Here is a 14,846-nt window from a genome sequence, read left to right as displayed (position 1 = left end):
AAACACTGTCCGTACCGCTATAGTAAATTCTGCCTATAGTTGTGCATCTACGACAACGTATACGTTAGTATGCCGGCTGCCTCGTCGTCAAACCCGTGCAAACTACATACGAAAGATAAGAGTAAGATTCGAATCAGAGTACTAACGCGTACGTTAATCGTAAACGTAAACGAAAGATCATCGAAATCCAAGATGGCAACAGCTTCTTAAATCATTACGTGTATTTTTTTCTATTAGGTTGTCCGAAAAAGTTTCTTTCGTCTCATAAGATGATAATGGATGAACAACAATTTCTGTTTTATATCATTTCATCGAATTAGGTGTGATCCATTTCGTTCTATTTCTATTATTATGTTCGTGCATAATTCAATAAACTAATATAAAACAAAAATTGTTGTGCGTCTATCATTTCCTGATAAAACGAACGAAACACTTCGGACGACCTAATGGTTTGGCAGAATTTTAATACCACGTGTGCTATGAGACGTAAAAGATTGAAAATCGCTGTGCTACAGTACTAGACTGTCGTCCAGTTATCCATTCAACCCCACGACCAACCATAACCAACGTATTCGCGTTACCTTTGGCAGTCGATCGAGAACCGGTGCTTTCCACGTGGCATAAAATTTCATCTCGCGATAGCAGTCACGCGTGAAAAGCGTTGGCCGATCGATATACAGGGAACGAGCGCACGAATTAATTATTATCGGTGAAAATCCGCCTAACGGATAAAAGCCTAATTACATTCTCTCTCTTCGCGCGAGTAACAATTTAGGCTAGTTTTACCGGGGAAAAAAAGCATATCGCGTTCGTATAGTCTCGATCGCGTGATGGAACAAAGTGCCAACGGGTGTCGGAGCTCTTCCGAACGGCGATCGTGTCTCACATCGACCGTTTTGTTGGTTGGTCGGTGAACGCACGTGTCGATATCCGGTGTTGGAGAAATCTAGAGCTTCGTCGACAGCGTAGAAGGAATGGAAAAGAACGGCGATTCTCGTGCCAAAATAGAAATTTATCTATATCTATCGATTTTCCAAATTTCTAAAACTGATCAAAGTTAAAGTTTTAAAGAACAGTCGAAAGTCGACGATATCGATCGAAGATTATCATGGATAACGCTTTCATTCTATGTTTATTGCTGTCCTATTTTTATATCGTCATTGGCATCGTCGTTATCGTTGTTATAGCATCGCCGTAATCATCATCGAGTAGACGTTAACGTCGTTGAAATTCATCGTCGATAACTCATAAGCGGTATATCTCGAGGATGGAAAAGAGAACCGGTGTGTTAAATCTTCCAATCCTCTTTGATCATGTCAGCGGCTTTCTCGGCGATCATGATCGTCGGCGCGTTCGTATTGCCGGAAGTGATCGTTGGCATGATCGAGGTATCGATCACTCGAAGTCCATTTACGCCGTGCATCTTCAATCTGGCATCGACCACTGCCATTTTGTCCGTGGAGGGCCCCATCTTACACGTTCCGCTCGGATGGTAAATAGTTAGCGTGTAATATCGAGCGAAACAACGCCAATAATCCAGCGATGGGAACTCGAACGACGAACACTGCGGAATTCTGTTTGGATTCGGTTCGGCTTTCAGTTGCTTCATCGTGTTCGTCTTCGACATATCGTGGATAAACTTTGCGCCTTCTGCCTGCATCCGTTGACGTTCACAGATACACGATTTATTAAATTCTCGAAGATTCGATTTCTTTAATCAAATTGATCAAGAAAGTACGACGAAACTCGTTGTACAGTGACGACGGCCGCCGTCGTTGATGGCGAAAAGAAAGCTCGAAATAAGAAACTAGTCCGATATAACGTACGATATAACGTATGATATCGAAGAATAAAAGAGTAGTTTAGTTCGAAGCAAAAATGTTTAACGCAAATTTTAAGCTTTCGTTTCTTCGTCACTGTATCATCGAAATCGATCGAGTCAGCTACTGTTAGCTTGACAAACGTTCGCTGTACTTATTTTTTAAGGAATGATAAACCAGTTTATTACCAGAACGTCGAGATCGTGTGGATCGTCGAAGTAGTTGGGCACGATCATCGGCTGCTGATTAACGTCCTTGGAGCGCAGCTTGATGTATCCTCTGCTTCGAGGTCGCAGCAGTAGCGGCATGATCGTGTACGAGTCCTGGTACAGGATATTTTCGAACAAATGCGCGTAAAAGTCATCCATAAGGTTGCAATCTCTCTTGCTAAAGAGACCACCGTCCGTATTGTCGGACGTTGAAGAGATAAACAGCTGTATATCAGGATAATCCTCCGACTTGTTCGCGTATCTGGGAACATTCGTTATATAGACGAGCAGGCGTGAAAAACTCTTCGATCGCAATTTTTATGCATCGAAGTTAGAGATGAAAAGATGTACAGATGTACATGTACGAAGATATATAAAATAAAAACAAATTTTTATTTCAATCTCGTTTCTCTCGTTCATGAAGATATAAATTTGCACAAAAATTCGCAAAGGCCGTTGCAAATTAACGTTAATAAATACTCACTTGGTGTTGATGAAAGCTATACCCTCGGCCACGTTACTCGTGTACAACGGCCCGGTACGTTCTCTGACGAACGAACTGAGCGAGCGGGCATTGACGGACCTCATCAAGTTAAAACTAAAAGACGCTGGATCCGTGATGTTCGCCGGTTTAGTCACCAAGTAATTCAATCCACCGATCGCGACGTGATCCTGTAGATTTCTACCGACGCCGGGAGTTTCGTGGACCACGGGAATATCGAGTTGTTCCAAATGATCCCTGGGGCCGATTCCGGACAACATGAGCAATTGCGGCGATTGTATCGCGCCAGCCGATAGAATCACCTCGCGACTGGTTTTCACCGTCCTGCGCTTGGATCCTACTTGAAATTGCACGCCATAAGCAGTTTTTCCATTTTCATCTGAAAATCAACATCCGCCGATTGATCGTCTCCCGTGGTCCTCGTCTCCGATAATAACAATTCCAAGCTTTACGATCTTAAACGAAACTACGATAAAATAATAGGAACAGCTAACGTTTAATAACTCGCCTTGGCTCACCAAAATCTTCTCTACCATCGATCTCATACTGATATGCAAATTTTTTCGCTTGCAAGCCGTTCGAAGAAAAGCTTTCGCGGTACTACATCGCAGACCATCTCTCACCGTTACATGAGAGAAGGAGAATCCGGTTTGCGTGGGTCCATTCACATCCACCACGTCGTAGCCCATTTCCGTGCCCGCTTGTATCAGATAATCGGTCACGGACGAACGATAATTAAAGTATCCGATGGTCATATATCCCCCGGTCCGATGATAAGGGGAATCTTGATATTCTTTGATCCGCATGTCCTCGGATTTCTTAAAATAAGGCAAAACGCTCTCGTAATCCCATCCTGGATTACCCATCTCCTGCCAATTGTCGTAATCCTTCTTGTTGCCACGGACGTAGATCATCGCGTTCAACACGCTACTTCCTCCGAGTACCTGTACCATAATTCACGTATATACCTGCTACGTATCCAAAGATGTAATTGTCGTGAAGTATAGCGAATGCTATCGATACGCGCGTAGAATGAAATTTCTACAAGTTTAAAGAAAGTTTGATGTAAAAATGTTTGGATACACGAATATATTATGCGAATATCCTCTGTTAAAAATGTTAATAGCAATCGTCACACCTATGTCCCTCGTGAGAATGAAAAATGGTCGAAATCATTGATGTTGACGTAACTTGATTTACGTGGAGAAACTAACGGATAGAGCAAATCCTTAATCACGATGTTACGTAAATGCATACATATTTATGCCGAACACATTCGCACATTATGCATCCATGATTTTAATAATAACAAACAATAATAAATGTCATTGGAAAATAGTACCTTGCCGCGTGGCCAATTGCACACGTTGGCTTTCATCGCTTTGCAATAATTATTCGACGGTTCCGTCTTGAACTGCCAGTCCATCGAGGTGAGCTGAAGAATCGGGAACAGAATCGGTATCTCGGACAAATCGTTTTCGTCAACGCCAGCCTCCAACAACAGCACCGTCCAATTTTCGTTTTCCGACAAACGATTCGCCAACACCGAGCCAGCCGTGCCACCTCCGATTATTATAAAATCGTAGCTGTCTCGAAGATCCGATAAAGTTGTCGGCTTCACCCTGGTCCCGTAACTCACGATATCCGGTCTGTACATGCCAATCAACATACGAAGGAGCACCAGGAAACTCAGTTCCGGTCCGTACGACATCGCGATCCTCATCGTGGAGATTCTGCCGGCGCTCGACATTTTTTCCTTTTTCTTTTTCTCTTTCTTTCGATCGGTGATCCTCCAGCGATAATTTGCTCGAACAACGATCTTTTTATGCTACTTTTTTGCCAAGTTTTTTGTACTTCGATCGTGCTATATTATGATTAACGGGTTTCACGGATTGGTATCCTTCGTTAAATTCTCCGTCGATGCTATCGAGCCGTCCTCTGTGCAACTGTGTTTATATTAATTCGAAAATGTTTTAAATTCCGAAACATTCGCGGTAATACGTGATCGGCTGATGTTTCATTCAATGTACGTACGTGTAATTTGTATTCACTTTCGACGAAAGATTTTATGTCACTTAAGCCAAACAAATCACGTCAATTTCAAAGCAAGTTACGCTTTCGCAAGCTCGATCGTTTCTTAAACAATTCGAAACGTTTCGTTTGTCATAATTCTAAATGACTCAACGTCTCGAATTTAATCTACTTTGTTGGCGAGGCTATATAACAACTGAAAGTGTATCTTGTTTGTCGTTTATTTTTTTGTAACGATTATTTTTATCCCCTTGTTGATACCCAATCGTATACCTAAAGACAACGAATTAATAAACTTCGTTCTTACCAGCTTATCGTTCGAATCACCGTTCGAATCTTTAGCACCGTTGCTCCAAGGTGAAAATGAAAATAAACGCAAATTGTTATAAAACAGTATCGACAAATTTGTACGAGACTTTAATCGAATAGTCTCGCGATATTTCCTATTTAAACGCGAAACGTTGTAACTACACGGACTGAAAGATCTTTGATATATCGTAATATCGTAGATACAGTCTAGAAAAGCCGGCTTTCAAGACACTTTCAAACGAAACGCTTCTCGAAATATCGATCGTTCGACATCGTCTTTTAACGAAATGTATTATAGTTGGACGAATTTTGTATATCGTGCAGGCAAAAATTATATTTTACACGCACACTCAAAATGATGACACGATGGTATTCGGACAAAGCTCGAGAACAAATTGCCCATGCAAAACCGTGGGACATTGCGCTATTGTTGCATATCGCTGAATCAGCTGTTTTCCGATTGCTTTCGGACATACGAGTACGACTTTTGCAGCGTTCGACAAAGTGGATGCGAAATACGCGTGCTTAATCGACGTAACTGAAACATCAGAAATAATCAACGACATCGATATACATAATCGATTAAAATTTCGTCGACTGATCGTGCTTTGCGAATATGAGAAGGAATAGAATCGTGATTATCAGTTACGGGTAATTATTGATAAGAAACGACGCTAGAAATACACGCCTCTCAGTTATCGGAATTTCAGGGTATGCAACCCAAAAACATGATTCGTAGAATAGTAAAATCATCGTAACCCTAACGCACAATATCTGGAAAAATATGAAAAATACGAAAATTTGTTCTTTTTTTTCTTATAATAATATATAATCATTGAAACGTTCGTAAATCATGTGGCTAAGAGCTTGTTTTTCGCGTCATTCGCTATCGAGATATAAATATTGAAATACGACATGCCACTGACATTAGCGTTACTCGGTGTACACCGCGAATACACGTAAAGACCGCAAGAACGTGTCTATCTCCGGTAACCCGCTAATCAACATCGATACGAACGTTATGCTAATAAGTAATAACTAAAGTTATTAGCTACGATGTACGAATGTGTAAGGAATCGATGTAAAGGAAATAATCGATGTGAATACATTTGCTTCGAATATTTATAAATATCGCGAATATCTGATCAACGAGTACTTTGAACATCTAAGTATTTAAGATCATCTATCTCGTACGAGGATCGAAGGATGTCCGAAGTGTCCGATGGTCGAACAACGTCTGCGTCGCACGAGAATGTCCGAACTGGTTGAACGTTGACAAGCGTCTGATATCTGCCTTCTCCTCCGAATGTTCGAAGCCAGAGCGTTTTGTACAGGACGCACGCTGATCGATCGTCGTCAAAAATAAACAGAGATCGTATATTTGCTTAAAAAATAGAACTAATTCGATCGAATCGCTCCCAATGGGATTGAAAGGAAACGTATTGTTACGTATGGCCCGGTTCTCGACGCAAAAATATCGACTTCCGCGGTATTTTTAAACCAATTTTGGAACATTACGTCCGAAGGCGTTCCAGAAGCAGTCCGAAGCACGACGATAAAGAAAACTTCACCTCAGCGTTGCTAGCCGCTACTTTAAATACGCTAGCCTATACATATGTTCTATCGGTCAAGCACATCATCGAGTTTGTTAGGAACATACAAACATCTGGAAAACCAAATTCTCAACCGTTGTCATCGTTACTCCGAGCTTTGGTATCTGTTGGTCTATGACACGTCTAATATCTAGAACGGGAAACGGGAAGGAACTCTGTACAAAAATCATTTCAACGATGAAAACAACTGGACAAGGAAATAATTCGTATTATTTACGAAACAAGCGACGAGAGTTCGATTTCTTTTATTCGTGTCAATACGATAAACCTATAGCTAGTATTTACATTAAAAAGAAAAATTTACATTTTGTCGCGCCGTTTAAAAAATTGGCTACGTTCTATCAGGTATATCGAAAACTATGTACATTTAAAAATCGAAGCAAGGACAATTTCAAAAGAGAGTAACCAACGTCTTTGATCATTCTTTTGCTTACGACGTTTTTGTTATTTGTACGTTTTTGTCATCCTTTACGCTGCTTTGCTTACACTTTGAATTACAATAACGATACGATAACGCACGAACGAAAAACCAGAGGACCAATCGCTGCACGATCCTTGAGGTTTGTCTGTACTGTACTAACTTTTACTATACATAAATGGTACAAGTTCGTTAAGAAAGATCAACGAATGTTATTACTTTAGCAGCAAAACGTGCGTCGACGCTTATTCGTTACATGTACTTGAAAACTTGGTGTAACTTTGTACCACCGTGGACGCGGTTAATTTATTAATTTACATCGCCTGACATTCGGTTTATATCTGTGTACCGTAGCTGTACAGGGATACACAAGGTTCAAAGTAACGTTTTTATCACGTATCACCAACGATCGCTTTGAATTAGTTTACAAGAACTCCGATGTTCACCCTCGGCCTCTTCTCTTCAACCAGAATTCTTTTATCATGTCGGAACCCTTCTCTCCGATCATGATAACCGGTGCATTGGTGTTACCGCTAACTAAAGTTGGCATTATGGACGCGTCGATGACTCTGAGTCCGGTAACTCCGTAAACTCGAAGCTGAGGATCCACCACAGCCTCGGGATCCCAGTAAGGACCCATCTTGCAAGTGCCCACGGGATGATAGATGGTGGCGGAATAGTGCCTGATCATACATTCCCAATACGGGTCGCTGTACATAGGAATGTGTTTGCAGCCAGGAAATTGTATCGAATTTAATTCGCTTCCGAAGCGTTTGAACGAAGCGGTTCTACTCAGAGCGACTGCTATTTTAACTCCTTCGACCAGTGTCGCGATATCTTCCGGTTCTTTGAAGTAGTTCGGGTAAATCAAAGGATGGTCGAAAGGATTTTTACTTCGAAGCTTGATAACGCCTTTGCTTTTTGGCCTTAAAAGCATAGGAATCACGCTCCACACGTCCTTATCGCTAATGGACCCAAATACAGCGTCGTAGAATCTTTTCGTCAGTCCGTGAACCTTTCTGATTTGTCTACCACCGTCGGAGTTCGTCGATCCTGATATGAAATGAAGTTCTATGTCCGGGAAATCGTCGGAGGCGTTCACGTACTTCGTATTGACGAAGCCTAGACCTTCGACACCACCTAGAACGGTTAAAGGACCGTCTCCGAAAACGGCGTACTGCATCACAGCTTGAACGCTGTGCAACCTCTTCTCCACCATCGAAACCTGTTGATTCACCATGAACGTCAAACCTCCCAAACCGACATGGTCTTGCAGATTCTCTCCCACTTTTAAGTCCTGAATCACCGGTATCCCGTGTCGTACCAGCTGATCTCTAGGTCCGATTCCCGACAACATCAGCAATTGAGGGCTATTGATGGCACCTCCGGAAACGATCACTTCCTTTTTAGCACGAATACGGAACATCTTGTCGTCCCTGACGAATTCCACGCCGTAAGTTCTCCTCGATTTCGCATCTATTAAAATCTTGGTAACCTGCGCGTGCATAGCGATGTGTAAATTTTTGCGCAACCTGGCTGGTCGCAGGAAGGCCTTCGCCGTGGAGCATCGACTCCCGCGTCTGATGGTTCCCTGAGCGATCATAAAGCCGGTTTGATGTTCCCCGTTAATATCTCTGTTCTCGTAGCCCATTTCTTGGCCTGCTTGAACGAACGCTGCGGCCAACGGAGTGTGCCATGGTGCTTCTTGAACGGTTAGGTAACCCCCGGTCGAATGATACGGCGTTCGGGCTAAATAGGGATTTTGGTTGTCCTCCGATTTTTTGAAATAATAAAGAACGTCCCTGGCAGACCAACCTGGGTTGCCCAGCTGCTCCCATATGTCATAGTCTTTTTTGTTGCCGCGAAGATAGAGCATGTAGTTGAGCACGCTGCTGCCTCCGATCACTTTTCCACGTGGCCAGTTACAGCGACGCCCTTCCATCGCTGTGGTTGCGACAAAAAAAAAAAAAAAAAAATAAAAAATAGAAAACAAAAGAGCGATAGATGGAGTACAAATTTTCCAAGATATCTCGACGATCGTTCGTACAATTGTCCGTAGATGGATTAGACTGCGGATATTTATGCATTTTTATATTCGTATGGACATAACTAAAGGAACTGAAGCTAAATCAGATTCGTTCGTTGTTTTATTTCGAACATTTTATATATTTTTGCATGTTATATTCACATTCTGTGAACCTTTGCACCTTTGGTTTTTTTTTTTTTTTTTCAAAAATGATCTTGTGCAAAAATACACAAAGAACCGCAGTGTTAACCGTGATAAATTAAAAAATCTGCCAACTCGAAATAATCAATCTGGCAATATATCGTTTACCTAAACAGGATTCTCCGTTGGGTTCCGTTTTGTACTGCCAATCTAATTGACTGAGCTGCAGATAACCGGCGAGAAGAGGAACATCGGAGATTTCCGTTTCATCGCCACCAGCTTCTAGAAGAAGCACGTTCCAATTTTCTATTTCGGACAGGCGACTCGCTACCACGGCTCCTGCAGCCAAAGTTTACGATAACTTAACAAAGATTCACAAAATCGAATCGTGACGCCAGCCTACTTAACGAAAATTCGTAGTGAAAATAATTTACGCGTGACGTACGTCCGAAAAATAATAAATTACGTAAATTCGAATCTCGTTAGGGAGGTTGTTTAAAAGAAGCTTCTAAGATCGTTGAAGGATCGGACAACGATTCAACGATCTAAGTTTTGTTAGAGAGAAATGAAATAGTAGAGAGTAGAATCGAGATATCGTTAAAGGAAACTAATTCCTCGAAGGTATATTCGAAACGCTAAGAAACGCGATCGAAATGTATGAGGAGACGCTAAGGAAATACGAAGAAAATGAACGAAACGCCGTTAAACTCGCGAAACATTTCCTGAAACAAGAACGACGAAACTGTAGACCGTGGACCGGATAAGATCCTGTCACCCGTGAAATGCAAGATCTTACAGGAAGTGGAAGAACGTGGATCGAGGAAGCTTTCGTAAAAATGTAAACTAGAAAGTTAGAGGACAAAGTGAAAAGAACGTCGCGTTAAAGATTCGAGTTTTAATTACAGAAAAAAGTCTTTAAACGTAGCTTTTAATTCAAATTTGAAGCATCAATCGCGTCATCGTATTAGCATTTATTACGGAACGATAATAACGTTTAATTTTTATTTCATCTTGCTGGCTGACAGAGAATTCCTAGAAAATAACCATTTTTATTGCAGTCAATCTATCAAATCAACGCACATTTATCAAATTTTGTACATCCGTTTTACCAAAGAAACTAAAAATATATTTTGCCACTACGTTATTAATTTATTTTTGCATATCGATATAATTATCGTCGATGTATCTCCGAAAGAAATTTAAAGAAAAATCGGTGGATAAAATTACATCAGAATCAACGGAATCTCTAATTTTTTCCAACGCCAGCGAAATATTTCGCCAGGACATTATCGATGTTAATACGATTTTACTATTTTTATGCTTCCATATAGACACTTCTTTTTGCTTGCTTTTTAAATAAAAATTTAACAAGAATAGTAAAGTTTAACGATATGACATCTTAACGTGTCAACAAAATTCCTCGAGCTAACGTTTTTACTAAGACGCTTTATATTTCTAGGAAACTGTATCTAGAATTTTATGTTCCGATGGCTGTAAACGTGAAAAGAGTCAAGATAAAAAAATGTGATATCGATCGATCAGGAAAAACATACCCGCGGAACCAGATCCGATAACGATAAAGTCGTACGATGGCAGCAGTACTTCCGAAGGTATATTAATCGGTGGCGCTTCGTTGTCCATCACATCGTATTCGAAGTAGACGAGAGCCGCTGCGAGCACCGGAAAGAACCACGATAGTCCGCTCGATGCGGAGGTCAAACCTCCCGTTAAAACGCTGTCGATGGCCATGTTCTATCAATCGTCTGTAACACCAAGTTTCGCCGCGTTAAATCGCCAGCAAGTTCGTTCGTTTCTGTATTTAAATGAAAAGGCAAACCTCGTTTCTAAATATTTTGTAATTTATCAAGAGTCGCTACGACTTCGATCTAAATATCAAATCAGATTTACTCAACACTATCGCTCGAGTTGCTTTCAGATCTACGGTACGCTTAGCAACTTTCGGATAAGTTTCATCGATCAATTTACTGCTAATTTTCTACCGTTTAATTAAAGATAAATGAAAAATCCAACCTAGTCGTGTCGGTATCGCGATTTTCGAACACGGTATTTATTATCAACGAAACGACCGCCACGGAATCTCCGCTGTATTCTCACGGTTATTCAGAGGGATGACCGGCTTGGTCAACCTGTCCCCCGATACTGTCGAATCGAAGTCGATCCACAGCCGCGTAGAAATCGGTCGAAGAAGAGTGCGAGGCAACTACACACGTGGATCGAGTACGTACGAGAGGAATATCAATGACACGTGAAACTTTCAGCTGTTAAGTAATTCTGCATTAACGCGGTCAATGCGGTGGCGGAAATCCTCACGTACACCCTATTGTCGAAACATAGCGCGATCGTGTGCAAAGTTTCGCGAAAACGCGTGAAACCGACGACTCGAACGTGTTTTCGGAATTTCTTCGATAACGAAAAGGCAGCTTTCGGGACGTATAGGTATGCGTTTGTCTCCGATTAGCTGGTCGGTCAACGACCGGTTATTCGTTTGTTCGAATAGCGTTCGATCATAGATCGCAACAGGACCTATCAATTGGGGAAACTCGGACGATCCGTTCGGTCGGAATTTACAGTTGGTTAAATCGTACGAACCGCGTGTTAATCGAGGTCAAACCCACGAGGGAAGAATCTTTACGATTTGCGTGGTGTAACAAAGTTCCTCGAGTCTTTTGTATTCCGAGTTACTCCTAAATGCTCGAGGTCCAACGAGAGCATCCTCAAAGAGGTTGATAGGTCTGGACATCCTCGAATAAAAACAACGTTTCATATACGATAATCGATAAATCATGCGCTAGAAACGAATAGCCAGTTAGAATCAGACATGAAAAGATCACGTAAAAGAGAAATTTTATCCTGCGTTTCTCGGTTATTTTTCACACAGAATCGTCGTTCGCCGTTCGTACGTATCGCCGATTACCACATGCTGGATAATTGCACCGTGTATGAAATTTTTAAATCTCGGCAAGTTGATAAAACTTTGACGAGTTTGAAAAGGAAAGCAGTACCTGTTCACCTACTTTTCGAGGAACGGTAGATAGCGTAGAATCTAGAAGCTTCTTTTCTTCTAAATAATCGATACACTTGCAAGTTTGTGCTCCAGAAACAAGATTTCTGTCACGTCACCGTTTTCTTGCATCGACTATCGGTCTTTTGATATTTAGTCGTCTAGTATCCACGCAATTTCGCGTTAACCATTACGATCGAAAGTTGATCGATTCTTTCCAATTTTTAAAAGATCGTAGCAGTCGGTAAATTCACAATTTACACGGTCTTTGCTCTTTAGTCGCGATCGATGTGTCACCAATTCTTCGATTTTCTTCGTTCACCGATTTCGTAAGAAGTTTTCTTGTTACTACATCGTCTTTCTCTTCCTTTTTTTTTTTTTTTTCCACTTCCGACTTTGATTTTTCGAGTACTCGGTGTACTAAAACCTCTGCAAAGATATATTTCAAAGTTAAATGGATAATGTCGGAAACGACGAACTTTTTCCGGTCATTCGGAAACAAGTTCGGCAAAACGGGTTAAAGACTCGGTCAACGCTCTTCGTAGCGATCGAACAAGGACGATTAAATACTTTTGTAGGAAAAAATTGTCCAAACGTCGGAGAAGCCCGTAACACAAGCGCGTTATAGTCCATTATAACGACGAAGCTTTCGAATTTTTAATTTCTTCTTTCAACGACAACTCGAACTTTAACTGTCACCAAACTTGACGAAAATCACCAACTATTTGGAAGATCCATGGATTTAATATATGACGAGCGACCGGTTAAAAGACGATGTAACACTGACCGCGACCTTGGTCCTGTCGCTACTTTTCACACGGTAGATTCATCGAGATCGGAGTAGCGGAGTACGAGAACAAGTTACGAACCTTTCGAAGCCGAACGTGCCGCATAACGGTCCTCCGCCTCCCTTCTCTTCTTCGACCTCTCTTTCGCCGCTTCTCGCGCTCTTTCTCGACGTGCATCTTCGCCTAACGTTCTCTTCCGCCTCTAGTCTCGCCCGATAGAAATGGAACTTTACGCTTGCTCCGTGGAATTCGGTAAACGTCGAATCACTCTCCATGCCGTATCCGTGTGTTCCATATTCCGTCTCTCGTATCCTCGTCCTTCCTTCGGCTAGCGACGCAAAATGGCTCGCGTTTCCATCTAAGAAAAATAAAAATACGCACAAAACTATAGAGTGTCGTTACTTATACGGCCAAATATCGCGTTGAATACCGACTTCTACTTTCGGTAGCTTGTTCCAACGTCGTACGAATTATCGCGTTATTCTGCTCCAGAAATATACATTTTACGGTGGTGTGACGTAAACGAACTGTAACAGTTTCAGAGAATAGCGTAATAAGAGATACGCTAATTATTTGAGTTAGCTAACGATGGCCTTGAAATGTGTCGTCAAGATCAATATTTCCAGTATTTTCTCTATTTCGAGGTCGTTTCCAGATGCGCTCTAACGCTAATAACTAGAAAAGATACGACCGTACGACTGGATTTTAGAAACACCAAAGAGCGCCGTAAACGGAATTTGAATTACCGTGACACGGGGACGAAAATTTCTCGTATACGTATTCAAAGCATGCGCGAGTGACATTAACGATCCCGATCGTTGCCAATCTCACACTTTACACAATATCGGTATTTATTTACGTTATTTCGTTTAACCGCTGTCTTTCCAAGCTTGTTCCACTCCGCCCACAACGTTCCTTTTTTTCTCCGACTTATATTTATTATCCGCTCGAAAGCAAACCAAAAATCTATATGCCCGTACGTAAGTAAAAAACGTAAGTAAGAAAAACAGAGGCAAAGAGATTCGAAAGCTATCGAACGTTTCTTTCCTCGTTTCCGAGATAGTAGATTACGTGCTATGCGTCACGTTCGTGGTGAACGCGATATCCTGCGTTCGAGGAATCACCTTTGACGTCACCCGATGGACTTACGGTAAAAAGTCGGCGATGCCACGCCACCGGCTGCCATACAAAATGACCTACTTACTGTCGCAACACCATCCTCGTTACGTTTAACGATCGTTGAATTACAAATCGAATCGTTGTATCCTGACGAGCGACATGGAAGAAGTTCGCTGAATTCGGTCGAATTTCGTTAAACTCGTATTTTAATCCGTCGCTTTTCTGGTCGTCGTTTAAGGGGTCGAGACGATCGATGAAACAGCCGCTTTTACGATTCATAGACATCCGATGGAAACGGTCGTTTAAATTGGAATTAAGCTTTGCAACGAGCTCGGCTTATCAAACGCTTCTTCGGTGCTTGCCGTTTATTATTTTCTTCAAAGTTTCTATTGCGAAAGGTAATCCGATTCGAAAAGGAAACACGGTTTATCGCGACCGCGATGATTCACCCTACGTATAATAATAAGTCGTACTTTCTCCCTAAAGTTTGCAATGCTTTCTACTTTTTAATTACGAATCGATCGTAATTACCGTGCTTTTACGAAGGCAGAAATTTTAAACCTAACACCGTACAGCCATAGATCTGCAGTCTGCCACGGTTACAGAGATTATTTTCGTTTACTACCATGCTTTTATCGCGATATTTATAAAAAGAGAACTCGATTCGGCTCAAATACCGTAACAAGTAATCGAATTATTTCTTGTTTTATTCGAACGATTTGATCGACTCAAACGGCGGATTATTCGAAAGCGATTTATTTAAATTTCGCTCAAAATAAATAAATTTACGATTTAATAATCGTTGTGTTTGATTCCATTCGAAATAACCCGAAAAGAACGGACAATGT

At 41.5% G+C, this 14,846-nt stretch overlaps 2 protein-coding genes across 2 annotated transcripts in view; one reads left to right on the top strand and one right to left on the bottom strand.

Moving 5' to 3' along the window:
- Nucleotides 1-14,846, top strand: part of Flo2 (flotillin-2) — an 85,752-nt gene that overhangs the window by 65,109 nt on the left and 5,797 nt on the right. The window lies entirely within an intron of this gene.
- On the bottom strand, nucleotides 905-12,948 carry LOC139994044 (uncharacterized). The gene is made up of 9 exons (XM_072016316.1): nucleotides 12,093-12,948; nucleotides 10,623-10,832; nucleotides 9,238-9,408; nucleotides 7,348-8,846; nucleotides 3,874-4,359; nucleotides 3,040-3,475; nucleotides 2,514-2,910; nucleotides 2,009-2,291; nucleotides 905-1,654 (listed from the first exon to the last, which is right to left on the bottom strand). Exons 2-9 carry the CDS (start codon nucleotides 10,816-10,818, stop codon nucleotides 1,289-1,291), a joined length of 3,834 nt encoding a protein of 1,277 aa, XP_071872417.1. The 5' UTR covers nucleotides 10,819-10,832; nucleotides 12,093-12,948; the 3' UTR covers nucleotides 905-1,288.

This window comes from Bombus fervidus, chromosome 14 (assembly GCF_041682495.2).
Source record: "Bombus fervidus isolate BK054 chromosome 14, iyBomFerv1, whole genome shotgun sequence".
Classification (NCBI taxonomy): domain Eukaryota; kingdom Metazoa; phylum Arthropoda; class Insecta; order Hymenoptera; family Apidae; genus Bombus; species Bombus fervidus.
Note: the sequence above shows the minus strand (reverse complement) of the source record. Positions and strands in the feature narration are given on the sequence as shown.